The 16,579-nt window shown below is 45.3% G+C and overlaps 1 protein-coding gene across 2 annotated transcripts; it reads left to right on the top strand.

Moving 5' to 3' along the window:
* The first annotated feature begins 5,424 nt into the window (after positions 1–5,424).
* LPAR4 (lysophosphatidic acid receptor 4) lies at positions 5,425–16,566 on the top strand. 2 transcript variants are annotated; one of them, XM_071758250.1, is made up of 3 exons: positions 5,425–5,808; positions 6,187–6,816; positions 14,875–16,566. In XM_071758250.1, exon 3 carries the CDS (start codon positions 15,028–15,030, stop codon positions 16,072–16,074), a length of 1,047 nt encoding a protein of 348 aa, XP_071614351.1. In that variant the 5' UTR covers positions 5,425–5,808; positions 6,187–6,816; positions 14,875–15,027; the 3' UTR covers positions 16,075–16,566. The 2 variants fall into 2 exon arrangements, with proteins under 2 accessions (XP_071614351.1, XP_071614350.1); XM_071758249.1 differs by lacking the exon at positions 6,187–6,816.
* The last annotated feature ends 13 nt before the right edge of the window (positions 16,567–16,579 follow it).

Raw genomic sequence — 16,579 nt, 5'->3', positions numbered from 1 at the left:
GAGAAAAGGGCTTCAGAAAAAAAAAAAAAAAAACCCAACATAAAAACAACTGCATAACCCGAGGGCATTAGAGATGTCCTTCTCTCTCCTCGGAAACCACTTTTCAATCAGAAAAACAAACAAGCCAGTAACAAAACAGCCCCCATGAGCCACAAGATAAATAAATAAATAAAATGAAATTATCAAAAACTATCAGAGGAGGGCATTACCAACACAGATGGCAGCATATTCCCTGGAACATCCATGGTGGGCAACCTTTCAGAGCACAAACAACCAAAACCAGAACAGACAGCCTTGAGCTGATGCTTTGTAAAAAAAGCTTAATTGCAATCAGATTGAGGAGCTGCCAAAATCTTAGCAACAATGGGCTGGTAGAGAAGCAGGAGCTAAGTGGTGGTTCCAGAGGAATAATACTGCTTTGATTTGCATCACACTGCCCGACTGTGCTGCAGAAAAGCCCAGGGCTTGGCAAGATTAGCTGGTTAATACTCTTTAATACTCTTTAACTAACCCAGGGAATAACCCAGGAGAGAAGCACAGGGTGAAGGGGTTGGGGCCTCCTCACCTGGCAGGGCATAGGTCCTACTTGAAACATTCTGCTTTGGGGTTTAAGATACTCAAAGTGGTGATTGAAGGGGTGTAGCTGCCCTCCAGTGGGTGAGGGGACCTGGGGGAATTGAGATTTCTTCTGAAAAACACAGAAAAAAGGGAGAGGGAGAGCCAAGGCAATGGCTTGGTGAAGTTGGGCAATGCAGGGCTGTGTCAGGCAATGTCTCCTCTTCCCCCCAAAGCTCCCAGCCTCCTCCTTTGATAAAACTCTCCTAAATCTGTGTGTCCAAAGACTCATCTGCAAGTTCTGAGTAACAGCAATGCTGCCTTCACCCTGTGCTGGGCATTGCCCGTGGCTGTGCCACAGGACTCCTCCTTTCCAGCTGAGGATTTCTCTGCTTTTCCATCCCTCAGCCCATGTGGGCTTTCACCACTTCCCTGGGGAATCTCCACCGAAGCCCTAATAGTCCTCATTGTTGGAAAACGTTTCCTGATATTCAGCTGCTTCTTCCTTCTATTCATGCACAGCAGAATTCCGAGCTCCTGCCCGGTTGCGCCTTCGATTGTTTTTGGTGCTCCAAGGCTCCTTCCAAACTTGGATTTTTTTGCCATTCCCTGGCTTCTCCTGTCCTTTGGGTTTGTTTGGTTGAAACTTACTAATTCAGAGTTCTCTGAGGTGCTGTCCCTGCTCCTGTCTGGGGGAGTTGGCCAACATCAGCCCACACCCTCTGTTCTTCTCCCCTTGCTTCTCTAGTGGTGTCTCCTCCTGGCATTGCAGCTCCTCAGCCTTCCCAGTTCCCTTCCTGGAACTTGGGTTCCTCCAGTGACATTCCAGCATTTCCCAATGCTCTATTCTGGCCTGACCCCAGCCACCCCACAGCCTCAGTCCAGAGAAGCTGCACTTGGGTGCTGAACCTCCTGATGACCCCAGGTCTATCCCACCACCCAAACAGGGGCATCCGTACTTAAAACCTCTGCAACAGGAGCCATGGGTTGGCTGTCACTGGGATTCAGACCAAGCATAAACCAGCTCTGTTTCACCCCCTCTTGAAGTGAAGTAATTGCTGGGAGCAGTTCCTGAAGGGTGAGAGCGTGGGAGAAATTTGGGTTTGCAAAACTGAAAATTGTGGGGAAAAGGACTGATGAGTGGGGAGGCTGCAAAACAAATCCCTTCTCCATTGGCAAGAAAAATTAAACACCCTGAAACTGCTGAGACACAATTAGAAGAGCCCAATGGCTGCAAAACATGGCAAGCAAAGGGGGAGGAGTGCCTTGAGGCACCCAGAGAGGACAGTTCTAGCTTATTGATGAAGTTGTGTAGCAAAGAAAAGCAAAGGTTTAGGAAAAAACGCATGGTTTGGAGGAATACTCAGGTTCAGGCAGGTGGTACCACCAAAGGTTTCTATTTGCCCAACAGTCCCAAAATTTTTCTTTCTTACACAATTTGTTTTCTACTTCTTATTCAATGCAACACAACTCAGCAGCTCGGAATCAAACGAGTTTGCTTTGAATTAACTGCATTTAATAAAGGCCCCAAGCCCCATGAAGATGCTCATAGTCACTGCTGGATAGGTCTAAAAATGAGAGAAAATTGGTGAAGCCAACCCTGGACTGTCCCTATGTTTGAGCAGCCTGTGCTTGTTGGGCAATTGTTAGCACTGGGAGCAGAGGGGACTTTTGGGACACTCAATCATTCCACTGGCACGAGCAGCACTTTCCCCCACCTCCAAAAAGCTTCAGTTTGACTAAACATTTGGAGAAGAAATATCCTGTCATTTATTACCAATCGGTCCTGGTGGGTAGTAAAAGTAATGGAACTTTAAGTGCTGGTAAATGAACTGGGGTTTTTAAATGAAGCCTTCTTGAAATTGTAAGGGTGCTGATCCAAAAGGGCCCTCCTTTTATTTTTGTTTTTTTCTCTACAGCATTTAAAATGATTTTAAATGGTCTTTCTAAATGTATATCTTAAAAAGAACCAACCAAGCAGGATGAGGCTTTGCTTTTCCATGTGATTTTTTTTTTTTAATGGTTTTGTTACAAAACCTCTTCCAATTTCAAATGGAAGCACAGACAACCCATTAAGCATTAGTAAACACAGCAGCATTAGTGAGCATTCTGAAGAGCCCTGCTACATCTGCTCAGGAATTTTCCTCCCAAACCTTTTCCAGCACAGACTGAAGCTTCTGTAAAGTCACTTCCCCCCCTTCCCAAGGGAAACATCATCATTACTGTTTTTCCTTTACCTTTCCTAGGGAACACTGAAATGAAATACTTCATTCTAAGAGAACTGAACCTGTTGGTTCCATCATCCAAATGGTTCTTTGGGGGTCACCCAGCCATGACCCTGATTCCACTGGAGCTGCTGCTGCAAGGTGGGAGCTGTGGTCCTACAGATGCTGCTTTAAAAGCCCTGAGGAAGCTGTGTGCCTCCTGGGATGAGGAAATGGTACAGGACACCACATGGAATTATTGCAGCCAGCCACAATTTCTAAATAAAACCAAGTTTGTGAGCTCGGAGGGTTAGGGTTGGCTATTTTGGCAGCTTGGGGTTTACCTTAAACCCATCTGCTGACATGAAGCCTCTCCTGGATGGTCCAATTGGACTACTGCAGTTTGTTCAGACTTTTCCCTGTGGGAAAGAGGGTTCCACAGGGCCCCACAAGGGCTGCTGTACCAGGATGAGCTAAAGCCATGCAATATTTAGCTCCCAAATGAACTCTGCTGCTGTAGGAAGGCAAAAGGAAGGAAACAAACCTTGCCAATGAGCAGAGGAGGAAGGAGGAAAGCTGATGCCTCTGTCATATATATACTAGTGGCCTTTAAAATGTGATTTTGATTTGGTTTCTGCTCTCAGGCTCCTCTTGAACTCTCCTAAGTGCCCTGAAGTTGGAATCTTGGCACAGTAAAGCCCTGACTGATTGAGAATCATCAGCAGAAGAATTAAGCACTAATACCTGGAAACGCAATACAGTACTCTGCTGGGCAAAATCCATCCTTAAATTCAGCTATTCCTGCCTGCTTGAAATCACTGGAAAGCTCACATATGCCATCCCACCACTGACACAAAAAAACCCCCAGAAGGACCATAGCAGCAGAAAATCCCAGTGCTATGAACAGAGATTAAAATTCCTGCTGAAGCACATTATGCCTTCTCAGCAGCCCTGCTTTCCAACAAGATAAGAGTCCAGGCTCCCTTGTTTTCCAAAATAACTTGAGATTATTGATATACTGCCAATGTTTTAACAAGGAGAGCTCACTGAATCCCACCCTGTCCCAAGCCTAAGCTGAACACCATGGGATCAGGGTGGGGACAGCAAGGGAGCTGAGCAGAGAGCAGGGATGAAGAGCTGAGGAGACTGCTCATTGTTTTCCCATTTCAAAGAAAACACTTGCCTGTAACTGTAACCAAGAAAAGAGGCAGCCACCTCCTTTTTTTCATGTTTAGCAAATAAAGGGCACTTTGTTGGAAATATTTGTACTTGATCTCTTTAAAAAACAATCCGCAGAGTACCTTGATAGCACAACATTTGGCCTATTTTAAACCGGTGGGGAGAAGGATAATGGTGTAATGCTTATTGCTTTGAGAAATGTGCTTGGAGGGGAGCACCAATATATTGCTCTGGGGACATTTTCTTTCTCATTAATAACACAACCTTTTTAAATACCATAGGGGAAAAGGTGGAGATTGTTTTGGTTTTTTTTTTAATAACCTCTAGAGGCTGGAGAATAGCATCATGGGTCAGTTTATATGTTCTACTTGTCTAGTTTTGGCTATAGCTACCAGAAGGAGTTGCTCCTTTTTAAAGAAAAACCCCAAAGTAACAGGTGAGTGGATAACCTGCTCACTACAGGTGCTTTTGAATGCAATGGCAGCCTTGGATGGATGTGAATTTGGAAGCACTGTGATGGTTCAGGAGGATGAACTCCATAAAGAACAAAAGTATCATCCCAGTCTCCTGCTGGTTAGAGGTTACATTAAAAGGAGGAGTTCCTGGGAATTCTCAACAATTGAAGATATTTGTCAGGAGTGTTTAATTAAACCAGTAACTCCAGAGAGAAAGCAAATATCCCAGATAGGTACAGCTGCCTGGTTAAATTCCAACAGCATTAAATCTGGCCCAGTTGCCACATTCTGGCTAAATACCCTAAGAAGTACAGAGATTTTGTTTCATTTCTAAGATTTATGCTGTATTTAATCTTCAAGGAGTAGTAAATCTCCACTCTAAAAGGGTTTGCCCAGGGACTGGCAGTTTTGAAAACCGAGACACAAAATGTTCATCTGCAGAGGGTTCCAGTCTGCTTGGTCTGTGTCACTGCACCCAGCTTCAAACCAGCCCAGTCCCACTTCTTTCCCTAAAAAGGGAGATTTTTCACCTGCAGACATGGTGCTTAATGGGTCCCTGCTGAGAGCACTCCCACACTCGCATATGAATGGGCCCTGAGGTGCCAGAAAAACCCTGGGATTGTACCGGAGGGATCGGGATTTCCATGCAGCCTGCCTGAAACCCCCCAACCCACACCAGCCAGGAAGGGACAGAATTGGTTTTGATACTGGAGTGTTCCGGTGGTACTGGCAGATTTTGCATTTTGAGCTTTCTCCCAACCCACATACTACCCATCTTGTCTCCTAAAATTAATAATATTAAAAAAAAAAAAAAAAAAAGAGAGCAAAGGCGCAAAGGAGCTTTGACCATTAGGAGGAGGAAACAGCTGCACCTTCAGTATTTTCCATCTAAACCCACTCTCGTGGTGTTTTGTTTTGCTTGGGGTTTTTTTAGTTTTTTGAGGGGTTTTATGTCTTATAAAACCGTCAGCCCTCTGAGGATGAGGTTTTGCAGCCCGGAGCTGGGCTGTTACATGAGATGTTCAGGAAGTTACTGGCGTGGAATGGATAAAAGGCTGGAGCAGCTGGGTGTGCTGCAGAAGCGAGGCAGAGAGAGCTGCATCAGGCACCGACCCCAGGAATAACATTAATTCCAGCTTCACAATGAGCTGTTTCCCGGCCTCGGTTGCCTGTGGGAACGGCCAAGAAGAGCGGAGGAAAAAGAGAGACAAACACAATGCGTGCGAGACACGTTAGGTGGGAGGCTGGGCTTTAAAAGCAGGCTCGGGATTCCAAACCTATGGAACTGGAGAGGGGTGGAAAAAAAAGAAAAAAAAAGAAGAAAAAAAAAAGAAATAAAGGGGCACCAGCTGCTCCGAAGCATCATTCCTGCTGCTAGAAGAATCTCTTCCCCAGCTGAAGGGCTGATATTAAAGGTAAGAGATTAAAGAAAAAAAAAAACTTTTAGGTAGTGGCTCTGCTGGAAGGAGGATTTCCAGGAAAACACAGCCGCGCTTCCCTGGAGCATTTGAAATTGTGTTCCTAAACGTTTGAAAGCCTCCAGGTTCCCCAGCGGGAATCCCGGGCTTTCAGAGCAAACTGCTGGGGGACAAAAGTCCAGGCTGCCCTCCTCAGCTCCTCGGGAAAGATTTAAAACCCATCAACCAACCTAAAAACCAACCCCTTTCTCAAACCGTTTCGAAAGTTCTCTTACTTTTATAACCAGCTTCGCTTTGCAGCTTTCCACTCTTACCCAATCCTTCTCTCCACCTCCTCCTCACTTTTTTTTTTTTTCTTCCCTTTCTAATTGGAAGGCAAAACAATTCCAGCCGCCCAAAGGAAAATCCCAGATTTAAACCAGCATTCCCCCCCCGTGCTCGTTACCATTCCCGGACAAGCTCTCTCTGGCTGTGTCCGCCAGCTAATTGCTCAGGAAATCCGCGGTCCCCATTGTCGAGTTGTCCCTTAAGCTGCTAAATTCTGCCCCGGGCTCTGCCTGCCCCGGGCGATGCTCTGGAAGGGAATAGAGCCCCAGCAGAGGGACCCAGCAGAGACCCCGGCGCTGGGCGGGCTCAGGCACTGATCATCCCTCCCTGCCCAATGGAAAACGCTTCCTAAGGAGCCCCCCGAAGTCTTCCCCCTCTTCTTTCGTCCCGTTTCACCCCCCCCACAAGACACGATGGCCGCAGCCTTCAGCATCTCGGGTTCCTCCGCGAACAAAGGGAAGCGAACAACTTCCAGGAGCTTCCAAGGTTGAAAAGATGAAGGGGTGAAGTTTTCCCAAGTGGAGGAGGCACATTTTTTTTTTTTTTCGGTTTGGTTTGGTTTCCCGGGATTCGCTTTCCTGGCACACACAAAACGGATCCATGGGGGCTGTCAGGGAGGAGGAACAGAGCTGAAACCCACCCCGCGGGCAGGAGCTCAGCCCCGGCCCCTCTGCAGCGGTGAGTTTCTATTTCCTCCCTTCCTAACTCAACAGAAAAGCATCCAGATTGCATGTCAGCTCCGGAAAAAAAAAGAAAGGAAAAAAAAAATAATTGTAATGCTTACCGAACTCTGAAAGCTCAGAAAAATCTGTAGGATAAAACTAGACGGGGATGGGCTGGAGCAAGGGGGGGGATTTCAGTGTTTCAATGGGGATTTGTAAATGTTTTTTCTCTCCAGGCAGATCTCATTCCTCTTACTTGAGCTCTGCCAGGGCTGGGCAGGGAGAGGGAAATGGTTCTGCTTAAAGATGAGCGCTGAGTTTTTCGAAAATCGTTACCCTGGGAGTTGTGTTCCTGCAAATCCTTGTGATTTCCATTGTAATCCTCATTTACTCACCGAGGATGACAAGTTAGGGACTTTTCTGTCACTGTTGTTGCAGCTTTGTGAGAAATCTCTCCTGGCTGGGGCTTTTTATTTGTTTGGTTTTCTACTTCAAGTCAGTATCATAAAGACACTCCAGTATAAACTTAAGAAAGGGTTGTATAGAAATGTGGCATAAACTTAGACTTCCAGCTTACAGTGATATGTGCCTTCACCTTCATGCAATGTGAGACCTGGTGCCTACAAACGAGGTTAAAAAGTTTTTAAAAATTAAGTTTAAATTTTATACTGCAAAACTTTAAAAAAATTTTAAATATTCTCACTTTGGCTTTCATTTCTGGCTAAAATCTCCTCCTTTTAAGATCAGTGGCAATATTCCACGAGAGAAAAATTCTAATACAGTTCTAAGCAGATAGAAAAAATGGTGTCAGAAGTAAAAGGATGAGTATACTTAATCTAAAGGTGCAGCTGTTTGGAAGAAATGGGATTTAATACAATATAAACCTATTGTAGAAGAATTTGCAAGAAAACCTAGAGGTTGGTTTTTTGGTTTTTTTTTTTTTCCCCCTAGAGGTACTCCTTAATCTTTGTTTGAGAGGAGACAATTGGGTGGTTTTGTGTTGCTCCCCTACCCGAACAGAACAGTAAAACCCAGAGGATGGGAAGTGCAAAGTTCACAGGTCAATGATAAGGATATTCCCTCCTCAGAGCACTTCTCCATCTTTCTTTTCCTTCCTAGCACTCTGAATGCCAAAATAAACCAGGCAGGAAACTAACCTTGCTGCTTTAGGGGGTTCAAAGCCTCCAATTTTTACAAAGTCCTAAAAATCATGATGGGGGGGAGAGGGGAGGAAGGAGCAGGCTGAGGCTACATTTCACTTTAATCCTTTGAGATTAAAAATGAGACTCTTCTTTAGCTGAGGTTAGGTCAATTGATAAAAATCAGTGTCTCTCAGATTCTGGAGAAAAACAGAACTAATGCTCAAACTCATGCAGCTACCCAGGCACTGTCATTCCCGGTACTGTTACAAGAGAAAAAAAAAAAAAAATGAGAAAACCTGGCAGGGCAGGGATGGGAACATGGAGGGTGCCAGAGAGGGATGAGCTCCCAGCTGGAAGATGGTTGTTGCCCTTCTCCAGCTGGTGACTGGAGCCCAAGAGCAGGGATTAAGGCGATTTTACCCAAACCCTCATCCAGCTCCCAGGGAACAGGCTGCTCTGTCAGAGGGTGTGTTACTTCTGGAAGAGGTGGTGAGAGCAGATTGCTCCCTGGGGAGAGCAGGACATGGCAAAAGAATTTGGGATTTTTGTCCTGGCCTTGGCACTTCCAGCCACATGTGTTTATGGTGCAGCTGTGCGGGCTGCAGCTGACTCTGGTTAAAGCATTTCTGAGCACCAGGGCTCTGTTTACCCATGTCTGAGTGTTTCTGGCCAGGTCTACACAGAACCTACACAGGTTCCAAGCCTGAAGGCTCTGCCAGTGCCTCCGGGATCCCAAATGAGACACCTGTGAGCTGTCCTGTCCACAGACTGGGAGGGCTGGGATGGCTCCTGGAGCACACATCCAGCCTCAAACAGGTCTTTCCAGGTCAAGTGTGTGTGTGCAGAGACTCACTCTGCTCCTTCACACATTGCTCCTCCTCCTCCTCCCTAAATAAGGATCCGATTTAGTCTGGGGGAAAGGGAGCCACCACCTTTCACAAGAGGCAAATTCTCTCCTTGAAAAGAGGAGCTCTTTATTCAGGAGAGCAGACAGTGGCTCTCAAGGCTTCCTCCAATGCAGCAGCATCTCCAGTCTGCCCCATCAAAGGGGGGAAGAGAGCCACACACTGCTTGGAAGCCAAACTGGCCTCAGCTGACCCCAGCTGCAAGGCAAGTTCCCTGAATTATTTGTAATGGTTTGGGTTTGTAGAGGGAAGAAAAGGCTCTTTATCTTGGCAAGTGAAATTGAGGGGCATTCATCAGCCCCCAAGCACCAAGAGAAAGGTGCATGCTGGACACTGAGCAGTTTGCTTTCTCTGTGCAAACAGTGATGTCCCTGTATTTTGAGTTCCTTGTAGATAGTCCCAACAGAAGCTGTTACTTTCATCTGATAATATTCTCACTTAAATTTCCTGAGCCTGCAGATAACACACCATCTCTCACCCCAGCATGCATTTGTTACCCTATTTAGCAATAAAAAGCATCCCTTACATGATGCCAACTTGGCATTCCTCCTATCTTCTTCTTAGAAACCTTCTTTCTAAGCAGCTTCACTACAGAAATATCACTGGCTGGCTAAGATTTTTACATTTTTCCTGTGTGAAGTAATTTCTTGTTTCTTTTAACACATTAGTGCAAATTTACCCTCTGTAGCTCTCCCTGGAAACAGCATAGCTGTGTCTGGGCACTCTCACACATCCTTTCATTCCACACCACCAAACACTTTTCAAGACCTTCATGTTCTCCCCAGAGGGGAGGGAGATGACACGAAAACCCCAGTCAGGCCTCCAGATCAGCAAAAAATGTCCTGCCAAGTGGGCACCAAGGAGAACAAGGGGGTTGGAGGCTTCATCCCAGCAACTCCAGGAGAGGATTCTGCATCTCCAGCACAGGCCATGGGAGCCAAGACTGAGGATACCCCCCCAGCCCATGCTGCTGGCAGAGGAGAGTTCTCAAAGCTTCCCCCAGAACAGAACAACTGGAGAGGACAAAGCCCAATTTGATCAAATCCTTGCAGCAAAGAGATGCAGGACACAGATCCTTCAGGGTCCTGAGCACCAGAGCAGGCTATGGATTGCCTTCTGCCCCCCTGATGAACGAAGCTCAGCATCTTCAAATAAATCAGGGCAATCTGGAACTGTTAGCAAATAAACTGAGTCCTGTTGTTGGGTTCTCCAGCCCTTCAGGGAAACAGGACTCTCCTTATTTATTTTTTTCCTTAACCATTCTTGTAAATAAATAGGGCTACAAAGACACAGCTACCTCCATCACCAGTGTCTCCTGCTCAGTGAAAAGAACCTGTAAATCTTCAAGGATTGGTTCAAACAGTGCAACTCTGCTTTTCATCGGTCTCCTTTGCACCTCTATCTTATCAGGCTCAATATTCAATCTAGCAACGCTGTTATAAAACATTTTCCTCTTAGTGAGAGACTAGGGGGTCAAAAAACAAACAAAAAAAGCAACATCCCTACAGTCCTCCATCATCAGATTGAGGTTCCTTACAAGCAAAACCAAAGTTCCTCTCACAAGAGTAAAATAATGCAAATTTCGCTGGGAAGTTTGGGGTGAATTCCTTCATTTCTGGGCCCTGGACCAGGCAGCAAAGGATGGGGAAAGGCAAAGCACATCAAGGGTTAAAGGGGTGATGTAAATGGAGAGAGACATTCTCAGTGCAAACAAAAAGAGAGTCATGCCCTGAGGATCAGTGTCTGAGGATGGGGTAAGGCAGTTCACTATTCTCTTCAGAAGGAAACATTTTAATTAGCTCAATACAAAACAGATAGAGCACAGAGAAGTCACCCTGAGCAGGAAATGCTTTGTAAGTCTCAAAGGACAGCTCGGAGACAACGGCAGTGCTGACCAATTAAAAATAAATAAATAAATAAAGAGAAAGGGGAAAAAAAAAGAAAAAAAGGAGAGTGCCTTTAGGATTAGGTCTGATAGGCTCAGGTTTCCGCTTCCCCACTCCATTCTGGAGAAGAAATAAATTGAGGTCCTGCTGCCTTCCAGGCAACACAAAGTATCTGTCGAACCTGGAGGTTCTGGGAGGCTCCTGGAGAACCAGCTCCAGGCCAGGCAGGCAGGGAAGGAGCTGCCGGAGAGCTCCCACCCCATCCCGGCTGCTTCCCGGGATCCCTCCCGGTGGCTGCGCGAAGAGAAATGCCCCACGGGCTTTTTCTCTTCTACGAAAGACGATTTGAAAAGCAGCCAGGGAGAGCTGACAGGATGAAATGGCTGCGAATAACTCAGCATTTATTTCACCTTCCCCCCAGGTGTGGGAGATGTCCCGGAGCAAACACTGGGGAGTGACAGCGTTGATGGGTGCTGAGCATCTTTGCACAATAAGTGTCAAAGCCATGAATAAGAACCTTCCTGCCTCTCTTTTATGCTAATCAGCAGAAAACGTCCCCCCTTTTGCCCAGCATCCCGGCTAAGCATTCCCTCTGATAAAACCCAGGGAAGAATGGCTCTTTGAAGCGACAGAAACCTTTGCTGGACTTCAAAGTCACACTTCTGCCTCCTCCTTTCCTACTGTTCTCCAACACATCACTTGGGATTAGTAAATGAAAGAGATTAAAGCATTTCTACTTTCCATCGCTCCCTGGAGTCAATGGTGCTTTGTCTAAAGGCAACTGCCTCCTTTCCCCCTGTTTATCCCACTGTTTATCCCACCCTTCCTCCTGCTCCCAGGGCACCCAGGAAGCAACGTAGGCGAAGGTTACTGTGAAACCACGGTAAGGGCTGGGGAGGAGGGAGAGCTCCCAGAAATTCAGTTTAAGAGCCAACCTCGGTGTCCCAGGCCATCTCTTATCTCCAGCCACTCCCAGAAGCAGAGGTCAGGTCCTGCCCATGGCAGGTCCAGTGATCCCCAAGCCCTGGGAAAACCCAGGGAGTACCATGGAGCAAAGCAGTTACTGCCCTGTCAGCCCCGAGAAAGGAAAAGCCAGCTACCAGATTCCCCCTAAACTGGAGGTTTGTTCTTATAACTCCAAGACCATTAACAGAAAGAAGTTTTCTGCAACCAGCTATAACAATAAAGTCAGCAGAGAACCCATTGCAGGAGCTGAGGTGTTGTCAGAGTGGTGAAGGAGCAGGGAGCTGGGGGATGAGATGGTTTTGTTGTGTTTCCCATCACTGCTTTGCTTGCTTTGAATTCACATTGTGAGGGTGCAAGGCTGTAGAAATGATGGTTTGGTGGTGTTACAATTCCTCATTAGCACTGCCAGAGATTTGTCACAAATGGTTGCTTCTGCAGGTGGGAAAAACTTGTGGTTTCTATCTATGAAGTCCCTGCTCAAACAGCTGGATGAACACCTCACCTTCCTGGTCTGGAAGGATCCAAGTCCTAGAGATTTATGCAGCATTCTCCTCTCTGCAAAACGCTTCTCTGAGCCTTCTGCACGGTTCAAGTGGAGTGAAGGAAATGAAACCCAAGAAATTGAAGCTATGGTGGAGTTTGTGGTTGTAAAGCTGTAACCCCGAGCTCAGTGCTGGGAGTCAGTCACCCATCACACACTCCTTGTACCAACCAGGTAACAGGGAAGTGGAAAACCCTCTAACAAATGGAGTTCTCTGGCAAGAGAAGACAAAGTACATGCTGTGCCTGAGGAAAATACTTATTTCCAGGGGCCAATACCATTACCAAAACCCAACAAGTACTGACAGAACCTTGAGACATTTCTGGACAAAACCAAGCAAAACCCCAGGAAACCCCCCCACCTTTTGACCCATTAATTAAATTAAACCATTTAATTAACCACATTTTGACCCATTAAGATAATTAATTAATCCCCACCAGCAAAACCCCACCTTTTGACCCATTAATTTTTGGCTTCTGTAGCCATAAAACCTTTGTCTGACAAGACAGAGATGACGTGAGTGCACGCAGTGATAATCTAGAGAGAGATCCTTCAGATTGGGAGGGATGTGTCAGACCTCACAAGAAAAGGCTTTGCAGAGTCAAGCAATCTGAACGACTGCACACAGGATGTTCTGCATATTCAGTACATGTTCAGCCTGATAAAGTTACATCCAGTTTGCACTTCAGGTAAGAAAAAAACCCACTAGCATGAAGATGCAAAAATGTCAGCCCACAACTTTTTTCTTTTTCTGGCCTCAATTTGATGGACTTGTGGAGAATGGGACGTGTGTGGCAGAAAGAGTGGGATTAATGGAATGACAGAATCTGATTTTAAAGCATGCTTTTTATCTCCAATAATTTTCCATACTAACAAATGCTGGATCTGAACAAAGCTGCAAGCTGGTTGTTGGGAAGAGTTCTTAGGGTGTCAGAAGGAGGAAATGAAAGGAATGTAAACAGAACACTTGTGCACTGTAGGAACTCATCTGTAGAGGGTTTCCTTTATTCCCAGGACACAGAAGAAGGGGAATATCTCTACAATAACAGGGGAAATGGGAGCAAACCCTCCCAGCTACTCTGTGAATCCTATTTCTGAATTCTGAGAGTACCAGACTCATGTGGTCAAGCAACAACTGTTGGATTTTCCCTTGTACCACTATGAGAGAGAAAATTCTCAAGTGTTACCACAGGAAATAGGCTGCATGTTGCATTACAGGACCTCTCTGACACCAGCCAGATGCATCCCTCCCCTCAGGCACTGCCCCCATTTTAGATACAGAATTTAAAGTTTTGGCATGCCAGAAATAAAGAACACTAAAGGTGTTTTCTTTATATTATATATATATTGTATTTTCTATAACTATATTTATGTATAATTATATAATATATAATATTATAAAGTATTATATCATTTTTATATAACGAAAACCAAATCTGCAGCCTCATGCTGCAGAATTCAAAGCACCTCCCTGAGTTTCAAAGTAACTTGACAGCTTGTTCAAACACCAGGGTGTTAGATAGGTAAACAACACAGGCCTAGAGTATTTTAAAGACCAAAACTTAGCTGGACAATTGCTGGGAATGCTGCATTTGATAAGGCCAAGGTCTTTCCCTTCAGCCATCCAACTTTACTCCACATTTCTAAGATGTAACAACTGCCTTGCCCACCTTCCAACACCCAAATCCTCACAAGCCTGAAGAACAATACTTGGAATAACAATAAGGATACTGAAACCCTTTTGAAAGCCCCATTTCCAACAAATAGCACACTTCCTTCAACTCTGCTTTTTTCCAGATCTTGCTGAACTGGGACAAATTCTTAAGAGGGTAGTTTGAGATTTCTCATATTTCAGGTTCTGAGCCTTGACAAAAGAATAGAAATGAAATGAAGCTGTTAGGACAGATCAGAGGAGTCTTTCTTGCAAAGCATTTTGCATTGGCAAAAAAAGACCTTTGGAAAGTGTTACCATTTTTACAGAAATTAAGGAAAAAAAAAATAGCAAAAGTGGCAAGCATAGCTTTGAAAAATATTTCTGAAATACAGCATTTCAGTTATCACTTTCAAAACCATGTCCAAGGCTGCTCCTATTTTCAAGGATTAAAAAAAGCAAAGCAGTGTTTGGTCAACATAAGGTTTGGGGTTGTTTTAACCCTTTTGCATCAAGAGGTTGAAAACTCACTGAACTTTCATTTCTGGGCAGTTCAAATCAAACACTAAAGCTTCCAACTTCTTTCTCCTCCCATCACAAGTGTAAGTGAGCAATGCAGACTGATTCTATACCTGACAATATCACGGGTCCGTGATTTAATTTCTTTCCAAACACACTGGGCCAATATCAACACAAATATTAAAGAAAAACTTTTCCAGGCAGAAAGTTGGAATTAGTGATCATTCTGTTCCCAGCAGGGGGAACAAGAGGGTGACGGGGGAAGGAGAGGAAAGGCTGAGTACAGCATCTGCTGCCTTCAACTTTGAAAAAAAACCCAATAAGAGTAGAATTGGTCTTTGTGACCTTCTTACTGGTCTTGTTTGCACATCCATCCATTTGGAAAGGGAGGAGTATGTGTTGCACAGATGCTTCAGGTGATAGTAGGCTGCAAGACTGATGGCTTCTATTTCTCTCTCCTTTAGGATGAAAGGAGTGGAGAAGGAGACGTGGTAGCAAGGTGTCCAGCAAGCTCCCTGGGATGTGTTTCTCCGGGAAGAGAAGCGGTTGCCGCCTTCTTTTATGGCTGTCCCTGCAGTAGGCTTTGAAGCTCTTCAGAAACACATCACAAACTTGGCATGGGAAACCACAGCAACAATCATACCTGTTTGACAGATGATTCCTTCAAGTACAACTTGTACGGAGCCGTGTACAGCGTGGTCTTCATCCTTGGTTTGATTACAAACTGTGCCTCCCTCTTCGTTTTCTGCTTCCGGATGAAAATGCGAAGCGAAACGGCCATTTTCATGACCAACCTGGCTGTTTCGGATCTGCTTTTTGTCTTCACTTTGCCTTTCAAAATTTTTTATAACTTCAACAGGCACTGGCCTTTCGGAGACAGCCTGTGCAAGATTTCTGGCACAGCATTTCTCACCAACATCTACGGGAGCATGCTCTTCCTCACCTGCATCAGCGTCGACCGCTTCCTCGCCATCGTTTACCCCTTCAGGTCTCGCACCATCAGGACCAGGAGAAATTCTGCCATAGTCTGTGCTGGGGTTTGGATCCTGGTCCTCAGCGGGGGAATTTCAGCTTCGTTGTTCTCCACAACCAACATTTCCAACACCAGCACGACCTGCTTTGAAGGTTTTTCCAAACGGATCTGGAAAACCTACCTGTCTAAGATCACTATATTTATTGAGGTGGTCGGGTTCATCATTCCTTTGCTACTCAACCTTACTTGCTCTTCCTTAGTTCTCAGGACTCTGAGGAAACCCGCCACCTTGTCTCAGATTGGGACAAACAAAGAGAGAGTATTGAAAATGATCATTGTGCACGTGGCCATTTTCGTCGTGTGCTTCGTGCCTTACAACTCCATCCTCTTCCTCTACGCCCTGGTGCGGTCCCAAGCGATAGCAAACTGCTCCCTGGAGAGGTTTGCAAGGACAATGTACCCCATCACGTTGTGCATTGCAACCATGAACTGCTGCTTCGACCCTTTCATCTACTACTTTACATCAGAAACCTTCCAGAAGTCTTTCAACATCAAAACCCAGATAAAAATGGATTCTCTTTTCAAGACTGAGACACCTCTGACAAAAACTGCACTACCAGCAGCACAGGATGAGATAAGTGACCAGGCTATAACAAATGGGGGAGACCCAACGTCTGAATCCCATTTCTAGGGAGATGTTTACACACAGAGCTATCCCTCCCTTAACTTGTGATTAACACCAGGTGTGAAGTGGCTGTTTCAGAATTGGTGCCCTCACACATGGTGTTAGTGAAGAGAAATTGCTGGGGGAACACTGCACAGGTAGAGAAATCCTTATACTGAGATGGACCCATCAGAAGCAACAGGAAAACACGAAATATAAAAATTCTGATGGATCCCCCTTTGGGGAATATGGATGTGTGACAACATATGCACCAAGTAAGGAGGGAAAAGAAGAGCTTTTTATTCAGAAATGCCAACATTTGCCATTCTTTTCCCCCAGCAGCTGACACGGGACCAGTTGGGAACTAGAAAATCTAATTTTCTTAGAGATACATGCCAATAACATTTCATGCCTTCTGGAGATGCATCATCCTATGTTAACTCAGTAACTTCACACAATATGTATGTTGCTTAAAAAGGCATAATAAAAGCTTTTGGCTTTTCCTTGTTTCACTGCAAAGAGTATAAGTCCT

The sequence above is a fragment of the Heliangelus exortis genome, chromosome 14 (assembly GCF_036169615.1).
Source record: "Heliangelus exortis chromosome 14, bHelExo1.hap1, whole genome shotgun sequence".
Taxonomy (NCBI): Eukaryota; Metazoa; Chordata; class Aves; order Apodiformes; family Trochilidae; genus Heliangelus; species Heliangelus exortis.
The sequence above is the reverse complement of the archived record's forward strand: the minus strand, read 5'-3'. Positions and strand labels throughout refer to the sequence as shown.

What these genes read in the sequence shown, in the direction of transcription:
- LPAR4 (XM_071758249.1), top strand. Translation starts at nt 15,028, where the DNA reads ATGGGAAACCACAGCAACAATCATACCTGTTTGACAGATGATTCCTTC.